Genomic DNA, 16,623 nt, shown 5'->3' with positions numbered 1-16,623 from the left:
AAATCCTAGAATAAGCGCTGATTACTTGGGGAGGTTGGTTTTCCCAGGACCTCACAGGAGGCCATTCCTGCAAATCAAAATAAAAACCTATATCCAGATAGGCCTTTTAAAGACGAAGCAAAGGATTGGAGAGCCTTGGAAACTCCAATCCTAGAGGAGAGTGTTCCGAATTGACAACACGCCTCCTTCAAATGTCAAAATCAATACATCCACCTACTTCATTGATGAAGACTTATTCAGCCTCGGGCGCCCCAACAGTAGATTCAACTATAGAAGGGTCCAGACCTAGGGAGTCTGGAGCACAAGATTAGAAGTCTATTTAATCTATTGAGGTTCTTCTTTGCATCCGGCTTGGAACCCAGGAAAGCCCTCTGTTTATTCATAATGAAACGAGCTTGGGAACTTGATCCCTCCTCTGAGAAAGAATAATTAAAAGGACCGCCAAGGACACGGTTCACAAAGTTCTTCCTAACATAGGAAGGACGCCTCCGCCGGTTCTGAAGGTTCCGAGGGGTAGGTTTCTTGGGATTCGCCGACCTGCCCAAATAAACTTTGTTTCTCTGCTCATTTCCCAACATACCCTTTTCTGGAAAAGCTAACGGCACAATCTCAGGCCTCACAGTAGGGGAATTTGAATTTGAAATTCTAAAGGGGTCCAACGGCTCAACAGGCAAGGGGATCGCCGGCGGCCGATCCGCCCTGGGGGAGGAGCCTGAATCCTGGGTAGATACAAGCATTTCCTTAGAGAGCTCAACTCCAATAGGATAATACTGGCCCAAGATTTTGAGCTTGACATCAGAGCTAGGGAAAAGCCATCGAGGGGCTAGAATCTTAGCCGATACGATGGTCATGCAGTTCTGATGATTGCCCTCCATCTTGGTTTCAAATACCTTGCCAAAGAGGCCCCCTAACGCCTCCACCATGGAGACAGCCCAAGCATGCAAAGGGATGCCATAAAAGCGAACCCAAAGCTCCTCCTCTTCTTGAACGAAATCCGTTTTCCATGGCAAGAGGGAGAGGAGATGACTGTCCAAGGCCTCAGGTCCCTTAGCAAGAACCTGTGAAGCCTTTTCTCCCGAGTCAAGCATAAAAAGAACTTCATCCTTTGCAAGAGCAGAGGGGTAGGGTAAAGACGGGATTTCCCAGGAGACTTGTGCCCAATTCCATAGGTCCTGCAAGGTCTCCTTTTGATTTTTCTTTTTCCCAATCAAGCAGTATCAGAGGGAGTCTAATCGTACATCTAATTCCTTCCCTGAAATATATAAAATTGGAACCAGTGAATTGATGTTGCGAAAGATTTTACCCGAATCCGGCCAAGAGCTGAATTCATCATCTTTAGGTTGCGTCCTAGAACATCGAGGAATCCACTTTAAAGATGATTTGGTCAAGTGACACAAACGACACTCATCCCGCCATTTATCGTTCTCCATTTTAGTCCCTTCTTGAGTTCTTTCTAGTTATATAAATCCCTTTCTTTATGGTCTAGATCCTTTCTTTCTTTCTTTATTGAGTCTCATTCCCCCATCCACCCCATCGTACTCTTGTTCTTCAAGGCACACGCCAAGTGTTTGCTCAAATATCTAAGAGAGGTGTTGTGCCTTGATTCTTTTTGTTGCAAGTTGAAGGCCTTCGGCCTCAACTTGAGGGGGAGTGTTGAAGACCCCATACAGTTCCATAAATGGAGTGTTGTCAACTCTTGTCTTAGTGTTGTCTTGTTATATTCTTGTTGTAGTTTCCACATGATCTAGTTTTGTCTTCTTTGTTGGTACTTCATTGGTTGGTTGATTTCTTCTTAGTGTTCTTCTTTGGTTTTGTCCACGCTTGGTGTTTCTTGGTGTGATTCCTTTTATGTTGTTCACCCTTTGTTGGTGATTTGTTGGTCGGTTGGTGACTTCTTCGCGTACTGATGTGTGGGTTTGTTGGTGATTTATTAGTTGGTGATTTGTGAGTGGTTGGTTGGTGTTTGGATGGTGATTTATTGGTTGTTTGTTGGTGTTTAGTTGGTGGCTTGTTCGTGCTTGGTTGGTGGTTTGTGTGCCCTATTGGTTGTTGGTTGGTTGTTTGGTAGGTTGATTGTGGTTGTTGGGCGAGTCATGTTTGTTGATGCTTCTACATGGTGACTGTAGTTGCGTGGCGTAGTTTTACGCCTTTGTTGTTGCTGTAGTGGTTTGCATTGCAATCCACATTGTTGGTGCTTCTACACGTGTGTAGTTGCCTTGCATAGTTTTACGCATTTATTATCGTTGTAGTTGTTTGCGTTGCAATCCACGTTGTTGGTGGCTATATGCCCGGTTGCTAGCATTGCTTTTGGCCTCATTGTTGTTCAAGTGAAGTGTTGTTTGGCTGTCATTGGTTGGTTGTCGTGTGCCCTTTTGTTAAGCGCTAGTTGTTGATAGTTGTTGTGGTGGGTTGATTTTCTATCGCCCTGTTTGTTGGTCGGTTGTTGGCTCTTCTCACCTTTCTGGTTGTTGGAGTTCTTCTATTGGCGCTGTGTTGTTCCATAGCTGTCTACTCGTAGTGCTTCGCCATTGTTCGTTGCGTGCGCCTTTGGTGTGCTTTTTTTTTCTGCTCGTTGCATTGTTGGTGGCGCCTCCATTGCTCGTTGGTATGTGGATTTGTTCGTTGTGCTCTCATTCAGGGGGAGGTCCTGTTGTGATCGCTGCTTCAGGGGGAGCTGTTATTACTTTTTGTGGCCATTGCTCTTTCTGTTACACTCATTGTGGCCGTTGCTCTTTTTTGTTATGTATTTCACTATGTATTCACCACACCAGCTTGAGGGGGAGTGTTGTATCAAGCTGGCTGTGTGTATAAGATGATTATCCTTTTTGTTGTATGGGTTTATAGTTGTTTGTATGGGTATTGTAGTTTTCTTTTTACCAAGCTGGAGTTCCATAGTATGTACACTCCACCTTGAGTGGGAGTGATAGAGAGTGTGTGAGGGTAGTTTAGTCATTACTTTTAGTCAAGGTTTTAAATTTTGGTTTCGGGCGAAATTTCGGTCCTTCCCGACACCAAAATTTCGGTTGAAATTTGAGAAAAGCTCTCGAAATATTGTTTTTCCCGACCGAAATTAGTGAAATTTTAGCCGAAATTTGGTAAAGGATTAAAATAATATTAATTTCTCAATTATTTCACCGAAATTTGGTACATTTCGGAAATTTCGGTTTCGGGTCGATTTCGTTTCGGTCCCGACCAAAATCCGAAATTTCGAAATTCAAAATTTCGGATTTCGATCGAAATTTAAAACCATGCTTTTAGTATGAGGGGTATTGTAGTCTTTGTACAAGGTTGGCTACTTTGAGCCTATATATACTTCATTTTCATGGGAGGACTCCTCAGTGGAGAATCTCACCTTATTCTCCCTCATTCTTCTTCTCCTTCTCTTACCTTATCCATTCTAACAAAAAAACTTAAAGAAAGAGATTAAGGAATGAGAAAGAACCCAACAAGGGTTTGGATTTAGAAAAGAAATGAGATCTAGGGATTTAGAACAAAAAAAAAGGAATTTATGGATTTAGAACAAGAAAAAAAAAAGAGAGTAAAAGAATGAATTTAGGAGAAGAAAGAACAAGGTTTAGGGAGAAAGAACCAAAAAAACAAGAAAAAAAAGATTTGGATGGAGAAAAGAGGGAAAAGAATGTACAGGAAGGGATATTATTATTTTTTTTCTATGTTTTGGGTGGATGGATTTACAGGTGGTATTTACAAAAGGGTTTGAGGGTTAGGGACTCACAAGAAGGGGTTTTGGGTGTATAGATCTAGGGTTTGGGATGGAAAAGGGACCTCAAATGGGATGGTGGTGAGAGAGTATGGAGAATATGAGGTTTGGATTTAGGAATTTGGGGTTGTGGATGGAGATTTAGGGTTTTGGGGATGGAAAAGGGGATTTGAGAAGAAGATTTCTTCCTCAAATGGGAATTCAAAAGAGAAATAAAGTATAGGAATTGGGGATTTGGGTTGGGATATGGGATTTGGGAATGGGAAAAGGAATTTGGGGTTGAGAGTCGGGGGTTTTGGATGGAGGTTTAGGTTGCAGATCTAAAAGGAACGGGTGGTATAGGGTGTACGGCATGGTGGGTGTGGGAGAGGAGGGTCTACGGCAAGTGGGGGAGGGAGAATATGACTAAGGAGAGATTTTAGGGTTTTTTTTGTGTGGATTGCGCAAATGCGTATAAGAGAGGGTGAGAGAGATACGACGAGAGAAAGAGAGGAAATGTGGAGACAAAATAGTGCAACAACGCTGGGGTGGGGTGGAAGTGCGCTACGCGCACTGATGGGAGTAAAAAAAAGGAAAAAAAAGAGGGTTTGGTCATGGATAGAGTATGGGTGTGGATAGTGACTCAGAAACATTGACTTTCTGGATTATGTTGAGCACCAAATTTTCACCGTTTTCCGTGATTTCAGCAGTTTCTTTTGTAGCTATTGAGAGATTTACTATTACAATAGTTGTCATATTAATGTAGTTGTGCTTCCATATTCAAACAATTTGTTTCTAAAACTTTAGGTATAAATGTAATGTACTTTTCTTGAGTAAATATACAATTGTTATAATCTCACCTCATTGATTTAGGAAAGGAATTGTAGAAAGGGTAGGTTTTCAATTGCTAAACTGAAAGGGAAACGCGTCATTGAACTTGGAGCTGGTTGTGGACTAGCTGGATTTGGTGAGCTTGTTGTATTTCATTGTAATATTTGATATTTATGGGACTGTCTCACCACATGCATCTCTCTGTTGAACTTTAACTCGAGAACTAAATCAATTGAATATGCTTATTTTAGGCATGGCACTGCTAGGATGTGATGTAGTGTCGACTGATCAAATTGAGGTTCTACCATTGCTTATGAGAAATGTTGAGCGGAATACTTCGAGGATCATGCAAGCAAATCCTGACTCAGGTTTGTGTTAAAACTTGTTAAGGTAATTGCAATTTATGTCCATGTTTTTGCTTAGGCCCTGTTCGTTTAAGATTATGACAACCGATTATGAGTGAGAAACCTATTATTGGACCCAATTTTGCATTTAAATTTGAGTCCAATATTTGGTTTGGCAGTCACAATCGGTTGTCATAATCTTAAACTAACATGGTATTAGTGTTCTAATTTGCCAATTCATGTCTTTGTATTATGGGGCAGTAATATAACTTACATGTTTCTTTGGGTCAATATTTTTGGCACACTAAGTTCTAGTCACCTGAATATTCCAGTTTTTGTTGTAGTGTCTGCTTGCCATCTTATTGAGATCCTCTTTTTACCTACAGTTGGGGCTATTTGTTGAAGTGTGTCCAGTATTCATGATTTTGGCAGTTTCCCACCATGCAATATTGACCATGGGAAGGATCTTGTTTGATTTCCTTTTTGTGTCCCTTTTATGTCATTTGATTCTTCCCATGTTACTTTTTCTATATGCAGTCAAAGATACTATTTTTTTGTTGAAGATTTAAGTTGTTTGAAGGTACTGTGTTCATTATGTATATATTATTTCTCTTAGTTATGTTAAGCCACTCATGGCATGTGTATGTCTGTGCATCTCTTTTTTGATAAGTTATGTCTGTGTGTGTTATACACATAAATCCCTCTCTTGTCGATAGACAATTTTCAATTTATTTTGAACTGCTTTCATTAGCTGTTACACCTTGGGAATTGTAATATAAAATGGAAAATAGTTTAAATTAAAGAGATTGTGCATAAGGGGTGTAAATCACTCTCAATGTAATTCCACAGAAGTTGCAGATGCCTATATGGCATGGATGAACCGCCCAAAGAGAACAACAGTGTGCTATTCATGGTTTGCACCTCATAGAGAAGTTGTTCGGAGGTGGTCCTTGAAGGCGTGAACTTCGCCTACTAACTAATTGATGCAGTCCGAAAACCTAGAAGTTCCTCGTTGCCGGCAGCGGAGGCAAAAATAGATAAAAAGAAGCAGAAAAGGGGCCCTTTGATCACCGTTGTATGGAATAGAATACTTCGATCACCGTCGAAAGGGATGATATTTACTTGTCGAAGTCAAATTTCTCAGAGCAAAACTGAAGTCATATTTCTTAGAACAAAACTGGAAAATACTTAAAATTTCTCAAAGAACTCAAAAGCCTAAAGGCTAATTTTCATTCAATAATTAAAAGAAGTCCTTTACAATGCTTTCACAACATCTATTTATAAGAAAAAGAAACCCCAAAAGCTAACCTATGACTTTAAGCAATTAATCTCAACTGTTGGAATATGTAACGTGCCTAAGGGCATAGTGGTCTTTGTACTTTTCCTCTTAATATAAATACATAAGTGAGGAGGAGACTACTCGAACTCACTCTCTTCTTCTCTCATTCTCTCCTATAACATGATATCTAGACCCCTAGGGTTCTCTTCCCCTAGGGACCACCATTGTCACCCCTCTCTCTCTCTCTCTCTCTCTCTCTCTCTCTCTATCTCTTTCACCCCACGACCTCAACCTTAGGCCTAGCCTACCCCACCCTCCTCGCCCTCCACGGCACCCCCCCTTTCCCCAGCTCCCAGCAGCAACCTTCCTCTCACCACACCCCCTTTTTTTCTTGAAACCCTTCCCCCCCGTCACGGCTTTCGAAACCCCATCCGACCACCCCTTTTCTTGAATCCGTAAAACAAAAAAAGCCCTAACCCTAAATGGTCTAAATCCTATCCTACGCCTTCATCTCCTTGTTTGTGGCTCCAATGGCTTCGTCTATATGTCTTTCTTGTTCCTCTCTCTTTCGGAGCCGCGATAGGATCTTTGGCCCCATCTAGTTTTCCATTCTCATCTTCTTTCATAGCCATTTGTTTTGGTTGTTGTCCTCTCTCTATCTTTGTCTTTATGGATCCCCCGTCATTGAGGATCCCACCATCGGCATGACCAATGGGGTTCGTGCAACACAACCACACTCGGCTCTTCCATCTCCTAGTTATTCTTCTCTTGTGGAGGGTTCATTCCCACATGACTACTGCTAAATTGGATGGGACAAATTACTTATCATGGAAAGTCACTGTCGAGACATATCGGCTTGCTCGCGACAAGGTTAGCCTTATTCGCTAGGATCCTCCCCTCGCTATTGATCCTACCTATTCTCAGTGGGAGTAGGAGAATGCGCTGATTCGTACACTTCTTTGACAGAGTATGACTCCGTCCATAGCTGCCACGATGATGCTTCTTCCCACATCGAAGCAGATCTGGGATCATACTTAACTTCTCTACTTTGGGGTCAACAATCTCACACGTATATGTGCCACATATTCAGAGTGGATGCGCTTCCGCCGTGGTGATCAGTCTCTCGTTGCGCATTAAAGCCAGTTTGTCTCCCTCTGCCAACAACTTGATCTCTTTATGCCCCTCACTTCTCCCATGGAGGTGGCCGTGTTGGTGGTGGTCATGGCCGCCCATATTGTACTTATTGTCAACGAGAGGGTCATCATGTCGACACTTGTTATACCCTTCATCCCTAGCTTCGTCAGACACGCTCGACACATCTTACTGCTGGCAGTTCTTCTGATGGGTTGCCTCCCACCGCTTCTGATTCTGTGCGTCCCGTTGATTCATTTACTTTATCCCGGGTTGACTATGAAGAGTTTTAACGCCTTCACGTGAGTGCTCGCCCTCCTACTGCGAACTTTGCCCAGCTATGTAGTTCACCTGCCACACTTCTTTTTAGCTCCGACTCCTGGATTATTGATTCAGGGGCCTCGAACCACATGACTGGTAACTCTTCTTAGCTTATCCATTTTGCCCCTTTCATTTTGTCTCCCAATCTACTACCCTTGCTGATGGAACCACTATTCCCGTGTCTGGTGTTCGTAGTATCTCTCTTTATCCTAGCCATTCATTATCCTCAGTTTTAATTCTTCCTAAGTTTCCCTTTAGTTTGCTTTCTGTTAGCCAGCTTACTAAAACTCTTAATTGCTCTATCTCATTTTATCCCTCTTATCGTTTATTTCAGGATCTCTCAACTGGGAAGACGATTGGATCGGGTCGTGAAGTGGATGGGCTCTACGTCTGGATTGCCACTCTCCCACATCTGCCTTGCATAGTTCTGTCGATGCCTATTAGTGGCACTGCCATCTTGGACATCCCTCTCTTCAACGGCTTCAACAGACACATTTTTTCTTGGACCAGTTTCTCCTTTTTAGTGCGAGTCATCTGAACGCGGGAAACACCATCGTGTCTTTTCCACTCCGAGTAGTCAGTTGAGTGTTGAGTCCTTTCCAATTAGTTCATTCTAATATATGGGTACCCTCTAGGGTCGCGTCTTCTTTTGGTTATAAGTATTTTCTAGTATTTATTGATGAGTATTCGTGTATGACTTGGTTGTTTTTACTTAAAATCGTTCCGAGGTTTTTTTTTTTTTTTTTTTTTTTGCATTTCGCACTTTTCATGCTAAGGTTACAAATCAATATAATTGCACTCTCAAATGTCTACGAACTGATAATGTTGGGAAATATTTTTTCTGGATTGAATGTGTTTCAGGATTACCTCTCCTCTCATGGTATTCCCCATCAGTTCTCTTGTGCCTACAGCTCTCAACAAAATGGTATTGCTGAGAGGAAAATGTGCTATTTACTTGAGGTGGCCCGCACTCTCCTTTTTCAAATGCGGGTGTCTAAAATCTATTGGAGTGATTCCATTCTTACTGCCTGCTTTCTCACTAATCGTTTCCCGCCGTCGGTTCTTCATGGAGACTCACCCTTTATGGTCTTACATCCTTAGATGGATCCTTTCTCCCTCACACCTCGGGTTGTGTTTGTTTTGTTCACCATCTAGGTCCTGGTCGTGATAAGTTGGACCCTCACTCGGAGCGCTGTCTCTTCATGGGCTACTCTTGTACCCAGAAAGGCTATCGTTGCTACATTCCTCGTCTCCGACTGTGGTCTGCCGATGTGACATTTTTTAAGTCTGAGCCATTCTTTACTCAGGCGCCCGGACATCGTACCGTTCTTGAACCGGAGATTCCCATTCCTTTTCCGGTTCTCCCTGACCCAGTTGTACTGCCTCTCACGCCTCTGACTGGTCCAGTAGGTGCTCCTAGGTCCGACCCTACATCTAGTCCAGTTTCGGCAACACCCGGTCCTCCAGCTACTACGAAGCACTATCTGCGGCGCCTGCGTGTGGATATCTCATCCCCTCCTCTCGATGCATCATCTTCTCAGCCAATGATCCCGGCCTCTACTCAGGTATCATCTCTTCCTTCTTTTGTGGTGCCTTCTGATTCTCCTATTGCTTTGCTCATCCGTTCTCATTCTACTGTCCATCATGTTTCCAACTTTGTTTCCTATGATAATCTAATCCCTATTTTTCGAGGCTTTATGTCTTCCTTGTCTTCTATTTCTTTACCGCAGTCGGTGGCTGAGGCTCTTGCTCACCCTGCCTGGCGGGCGCCACCATGGATCTAGAGATGGGAACGCTTCACACCAATTAGACCTGGGATTTGGTTCCTCTGCCTTCGGGTGCGAGACATGTCGGCTGTTGATGGGTGTTCTCTGTTAAGTATTTGTCAGGTGGTATTGTTGAGCGCTTGAAGGCGCGCTTAGTGGCTAAGGGGTATACTCAGGCCTTTGGTGTTGACTATACTGAGACCTTTTCTGCTGTTGCGAAGATTCTATTAGTTCGTGTGCTACTTTCTCTGGCAGTTACTCATGGTTGGCCTCTCCATCAGTTGGATGTGAAACATGCTCTTTTCCATGGCGACCTTACTGAGGAGGTGTACATGAAGCAACCTCCAGGGTATGTTGCTCAGGGGGAGATGTCCTCCTCTGTGTGTCACCTGCGGAAGTCTCTCTCCGGTTTAAAGCAATCTCCACGAGCTTGGTTTGGGAGGTTCAGCGAGGCTGTAATGCGTTTTGGCATGAAACAATGCACTGTAAATCATTCAATTTTCAGTCAGCAGTCTTCAGTTGGATGCATTTTATTGATAGTATATGTTGATGACATAATGGCAGTAATTCAGGAGGTATACAAAATTTGAAGACCCTCTTGTAGAAAGAATTCTCAACCAAAGATCTGGGTCACCTAAGGTACTTCCTTAGGATAGAGGTAGCATATTCTTCTCGAGGTCTATCTCTATCAAAAAGGACCATCACAGAAGGCATTTCGCAGAATGGCTGTTGCATGAGAGTGCAGCCACATAGGCTCAGATTTATCCTATTCATTTAATTCATCTGAGGAGGCTGCACTCTCGTGCAACATCTGTTCTGTGAAATGCCATTTGTGATGGTCCCTGGCAAATCCCATATATATATATTGTTGAGAGTGAATAGAGAGAAGAGAAAAGTGAGTTGGGAAAATCTCCCCCTCACTTACGTATTTATATTAAATAGGATAAGTACAAAAATGACAACTATGCCCTTAGGCAATACACTATATCCAACACTCCCCCTCAAGCTGGAATGTAGATATTATACATTCCCAGCTTGTTACAAATATCATTTAACTTTGACTTAGGTAATGACTTGGTAAAAATATCTGCTAACTGGTCCGTAGATCGAGTGAAGGAAACGTGTATTTCGCCCCTCTGGATTCTCTGGCGAATAAAATGGCAATCAACCTCTATATGTTTGGTTCTCTCATGAAATACCAGATTGGTGGCTATGCGAATCGTAGCTTTATTATCACAGTAGAGCTGAGCTGGAGAAGTAGCAGAGAAACTAATCTCTGACATAAGAGACCGTAACCAAAGAAGCTCCCCACTAGTATGAGACATAACTCGGTATTCTGCCTCGGCGCTAGACTTTGAAACTATCTCTTTTTTCTTACTTTTCCACGATACCAGATTACCGCCAACAAAGGTGCAATAACCCGTGGTTGATCTCCTATCTGCTGGAGACATGGTTTTCAATTTCGACCGAAATTCGAAATTTCAGTGGAGACCAACACCGAAATCAACAAAAACCGAAATGGTCATTTATTTCGGCCGAAATTTCGGAATTTCGGCCGAAATTTAATCCAAAAAAAACCTTTTTATTATTATTATTTTAAAATTTTACCGAAATTTCGACCAAAATTACCGAAAATTTGAAATTTCAGGGTCCGAAACCAGTACCAAAACCGAAATTTTAAACCATGGCTGTAGATCCTGCCCAATCTGCATCACTAAATCCTTCCACTCTGCATGCCCATTTTTCTTGAATAGCAAACCTTTCCCTGACACCTTTCAAATAGCGAATAATCTGAACTACCGCTGCCCAGTGAGAAGTACGAGGGGCACTCATAAACTGGCTAACTACCCCAACTGCATAAGAGATATCTGGGCGAGTAACAGTGAGATAAATAAGTTTCCCAGCGAGACGACGGTACCTGCTAGGGTCATCCATCAAGTCTCCCTCTTCTGCAATCAGCTTGGTGTTTGGATCCATTGGAACACCAGCAGGCTTTGCCCTCACAAATCCAGTCTCCTCTAACAAATCAAGCACATATTTTCGCTGAGAAAGAGATAGATTGCTGCTAGAATAAGCTATCTCAATCCCTAAAAAATACCGTAGGCGACCAAGGTCTTTAGTGGAGAATTCTGCATGTAAGAAGGTCTTCAATTTCTGTATACCAACCGTATCACTGCCTGTAATAATAATATCATCCACATAGACTATAAGGAGAACATGTCCAGCGTCAGAGTGACAACTAAAGACAGAATGATCAACTGCACATTGTCGGATGCCAAATCCCATGACAGCGTCACTAAAGCGCCCAAATGATTGTATTCGGGCGAGTGTTCGGAGAAGCGAAGACCTCTCTCCATGGTGAGGATTGCCACCAAGGTTAAAGGCAATTGGAATTGTAATTGGCACCGATCTTCGCCGAAGTTAAGAAGATCAACATAGTGAAGCCATCAACGGGTTTGGTTGGTGGAGTGGAGTAGGCCTCGCATTTTGAGGACCGAACCACTTTAAATCTCGGGTGCACTCTCTCTTATCTCTTGCTTTACATTTGCATTGCACTTAGGATTTAACTTGTATGATTAATTGTCTTTTTGATCTCTTAAATCTTCAAAATTGGGTTAGAGTTTTCAAAAGCTTAAAACTTGTTAGTAACCTAATTTTCCTTCCTCATAAGTTGCGATTAGAATAGTACTTGGGCCCACCCTTGGAATTTCACTTGGTATCAAAGCTTTGGCTCTTAAAAAGATTTTCTTTTCTTAAAATCTTTGGTAAATTTTTTTTTAAAATTTAACAAGGGAAAGATCATAAGATCATTGGCAACTTTCTAATTGTGAAATGGCAAACATAAATGGAGCTGGACTTCCGGAAGGCCATTCCACAACTAGACCTTCTTTCTTTGATGGGTCCAACTATGGACATTGGAAGACAAGGATGCGCATCTATCTTCTTTCGATAGATGTTACACTTTGCCTTCCAAACCATTTGAAGAATGGAATGTAGTAGAGAAAAGGCAAGCAAATTTAAATTACAAAGCTATAAATTCTTTGTTTTGCGCCTTATCTACGGAGGAGTTTAATAGAGTAGCTCTTTTTGATTCCGCCAAGGTTATTTGGGATACTCTTGTCGTTACCCATGAGGGAACATTACAAGTCAAGGATTCCAAAAGAAACTTGTTAAAGAGCAAATATGAAATGTTTAGAATGGGTCAAAATGAAAGTATTTCCGAAATGTATACCCGATTTTCTAAAATAACAAATGAATTAGCTAATCTTGGTAAATCTTATCCTACTGATGAGCTTGTGGGTAAGTTGCTTAGGTCACTTCCTCCACATTGGGATCCAAAGGTCACCGCCATACAAGAATCAAAGGATCTCAAGATCCTAACTATGGAGGAGCTTGTAGGATCTCTTATCACTCACGAGATGCTCCTTACGAGCCGACAAGAGGAGAAGAAGCCAATAGAGAAAGAAAAAGAGAGTAGATCCTTAGCACTCAAGGTGAAAGCGGACTCATCTTCCTCAAGTGAGGCGGATAGTGATGAAGAAGTTTTGAGAAAATTCAAAAGCTTATGGAGAAAGAAGCATAAAAATGATAAAAAAAGAAAGAAGAAAGTGAAGTAGATGGTGGTATAAGATGCTATAATTGTAAGAAGACGGGACACAAAAGACCGGAGTGCCCTCTTCTCAACTCATCATCGTCAAAGTTCAAGGGTAAGAAGAAAGATTGGAAGAAGAATAAGGGTCTCGTCACCGCTTGGGATGCGTCAAGCACGTCGGGCAAGAGTTCAAGCGAAGGGGAAGCTAATAAGAATGATCTTTGCTTCATGGCACTCACCCATGAAGATGAGGTAAATTCTAACCCCTCTTGTAATTCATCAAGTAGTGATAGTGGAAACATATCTTATGATGAATTGTGCATTACTTTGCATTCTCAAATTTCAAAAAATAAAGTTCTTAAAAAATCTATTTCAAAATTAGAAAATGAACTTGATGTTTTGAAAAATGAGTTATCTTCTTCCATATCTAAATCTCAAGCACAAATTGAAAATTTTAAACTTGAGATTGAAACCCTTAAGGGTATTTTGGATGAGAAATCTTGCCAATTAGTACAATTTCATAATGTGTTAAGCTCTTCCAAATCTTATGAAGATGACACTAATGATTTTCTAAATCAAACAACCCATTTTCATAATGAAAATGAAAGGTTAAGATTATGTCTCCATGAATTTTTAAATGGTGATAAAATTATTGACATAATCTTGAAGAAGGCTAGTCATAGACCTAATCATGTACTTTATAATAGGACTAGTCTATCTAACCCTCATGTTAGATGCCATTATTGTGGAATACATGGTCACTACCAATTCCAATGTGCATCTAAGATTAGGGATTGTGGTGGAACCAAGAAAGCTTGGGTTCCCAAAGCCCCCATATGATTCTCTTCATATGTGTTTAGATTAGGGGCTTGTACTTAAAATTGAATATCTTTTTATGGTTATTTAAATATCCCCTCTTGTGTTGAATAAAAACTCTAAATAGGGGGAGTTCTATATTTGTCTTTTCCTTGAAAAAGGGGGAGCTTAAAATTGTAAATTTCATCCCTTTAATTTTCTTTTACCCCATCTTTTTGATTGATGCCAAAGAGGGGAGAAAAATCTAGTGTAAGGAAATATATGTATGCTTTTATTGAAAAATCTCTTGTGCTTGTTATCATAAAAAATGGGGAGATTGTAAGCCCAATGGTTCCCACCTTGGCATTCCCATCTTCTTTTGATGATTCCAATACACAAGTGATTTTATATCACTAATGTGTTTGAATGTCTAAGTTGTAGATCATGATTGTGTTAAGACAAGATTGCTTGGATTGAGGCCAAGAAGCTCTCATTGGACCGCATTCGGAAGGCTAAAGACATCGGAGATCCAAGACGCATGAAGACTTGAAGCATCGCAATTGAAGATCGAAGTCGTTTAGATTGTATAAGATCCAATCCTAGTTTAGGTGTTAAGAGGCATGAATAAAGTAATCACACACCCCTAATGGACTAACATGTTTAAGTGATTGTCCTTGTGGTGTTCCAAGCCTTTGGAACCCTCACAACAATCCCAACCTTGTATAAAATGTGGAAGTCTTGAAGCCCAAAGCAAACAGCAAAACATATTTGAAAACCAGCTGGAATTAGGCTTCTCGGAAGTCCGAGAATATTCTCAGAGCTCCGAGCTCGGAACTCCGAGTAAGTTCTCGGAGCTCCGAGAAATGGTTCAGTAACATTTTTCCAACTTCTGTCTGTATTCCCTGAACTCTGAGAGAAATTCTCGGAACTCCGACAATTTCTCGGAGCTCCGAGACCACTATGTCTGGAACAAAATTATAGCCATTGGGGATTTTGCCAGAATTACCACTATGCCCCTCAAACGGTCATATTTGGGTTTTCTATATATATGTGGGTTCTCAACTTCCCAACTATTAATCCTAACACTTTAAAAACCTATTGGAATATCCTAAGAGTGTATTAAGCTTGTTTATGCCTCTCATCCTCTAGAATTAGGATTTGGATCATAGGCTTCAATTTGTACATCTTCTTCAAACATTGTAAACCCTTGTGAGGGATTTTTTTGTTCTTTCTTTCTTGTTCAAACGATTGTATTCGGGCGAGTGTTCGGAGAAGTGAAGCCCTCTCTCCGTGGTGAGGATTGCCACCAAGGTTAAAGGCAATTGGAATTGTAATTGGCACCGATCTTCGCCGAAGTTAAGAAGATCAACATAGTGAAGCCATCAACGGGTTTGGTTGGTGGAGTGGAGTAGGCCTCGCGTTTTGAGGACTTAACCACTTTAAATCTCGGGTGCACTCTCTCTTATATCTTGCTTTACATTTGCATTGCACTTAGGATTTAACTGTATGCTTAATTGCCTTTTTGATCTCTTAAATCTTCAAAATTGGGTTAGAGTTTTCAAAAGCTTAAAACTTGTTAGTAACCTAATTTTCCCTCCTCATAAGTTGCGATTAGAATAGTACTTGTGCCTACCCTTGGAATTTCAACACCCATCCACAGCTAAAGGTATGTGTCCCGGAAGGAAGAGGAACCAAATCCCAGGTGTGATTGGAAAGAAGGGCAACCATCTCAGACTCCATAGCGGCGCGCCATCCCGGATGAGCAAGAGCATCCGAAACAGACCTGGGTAAAGAGACAGAAGAAAAGGAAGAGACACAGTTACGAAACAGAGGAGTCAGATGGTCATAGGAAACCACAGAAGAAATAGGATGAACAGTTGTACGAGATACAATAGGAGAATCAACTAACTTATCAGAAGATGGTAAAATTTTTACCTGAGAAGAGATCGGGATCTTCGACTGCGAGGACGGCAACCCAGGCGGCAGTGCAGGAGCAACATCCCGCTGGCGACCCTTATAGATTCGTGTGACTGGAGGAGGAGGAGGAGGAGGAATAGAAGGTGGAGGAGTAGGAGAAGGAAGAGTAGGCGGAGTAGTAGGGACCAGATCAGGGAGGATAGGAAGGGGAAGAGGAACTGGAGAATCAGAGAGGCCATCCCGGACAGTAGGAGGCTGAAAGAAAGGGGTGGACTCAAAGAAGGTGACATCAGCCGAGATAAATAAGCGTCTCAGCTAGGGTTGTAGCATCTATAGCCTTTTCGGGTATGGGAGTAGCTCAGAAAGACGCTCAGCCCGAGGGTCAAATTTATCCAGACCAGGAGATAAGTTGTGGACAAAACAGACACAACCAAAAACCCGGGGGGTAAGAGGAAAGGGATCACTCGTAGGATGAAGTATCGAGTACGGGGAGGAGCCATCAAGTATAGAAGATGGAAGGTGATTTGTGAGGAAGCAAGTGTTGAGAACGGCATAGCTCCAATAAGACGGACATGCATCTGAAAGAGGATGGAACGCGTGATGTCAAGTAACGGAGTTTCCGCTTAGCAACACCATTTTGCTGGGATGTGTGTGCACATGATGATTGATGAATGATACCGTGGGACGAGAGAAATGTGCTAAACTCATTAGAAAGATACTCACGTGCATTATCAGTGCGTAAACATTTAAGGGTGCACTGATATTGTGTAGTAATCTCAGCATAAAAAGTACGAAATGCATTAAAAACATGAGAACGATATTTTAATAAAACAACCAAGTAACACGAGAGAAATCATCCACAAATATGATAAAATATCTATAGCCAAACTGAGACATAGTCCGCGAGGGACCCCATACATCTGAATGTACTAAATCAAAAGGATGCGATA

General features: G+C 41.7%; 1 protein-coding gene across 1 annotated transcript in view; it reads left to right on the top strand.

The window, feature by feature from the left end:
- The window catches only part of LOC143855512 (S-adenosyl-L-methionine-dependent methyltransferases superfamily protein), a 60,507-nt gene that overhangs the window by 20,834 nt on the left and 23,050 nt on the right, over window positions 1–16,623 (top strand). The window contains exons 4-5 of the mRNA XM_077365657.1: window positions 4,571–4,664; window positions 4,780–4,896. Coding sequence (XP_077221772.1) covers window positions 4,571–4,664; window positions 4,780–4,896 — 211 coding nt within the window. The remainder of the gene's footprint in view (window positions 1–4,570; window positions 4,665–4,779; window positions 4,897–16,623) is intronic.

The sequence above is a fragment of the Tasmannia lanceolata genome, unplaced genomic scaffold (assembly GCF_043159265.1).
Source record: "Tasmannia lanceolata isolate RefF3 unplaced genomic scaffold, GAP_Taslan_0.1 ptg000021l, whole genome shotgun sequence".
In the NCBI taxonomy this organism is placed as follows: Eukaryota; Viridiplantae; Streptophyta; class Magnoliopsida; order Canellales; family Winteraceae; genus Tasmannia; species Tasmannia lanceolata.
The sequence above is the reverse complement of the archived record's forward strand: the minus strand, read 5'-3'. Positions and strand labels throughout refer to the sequence as shown.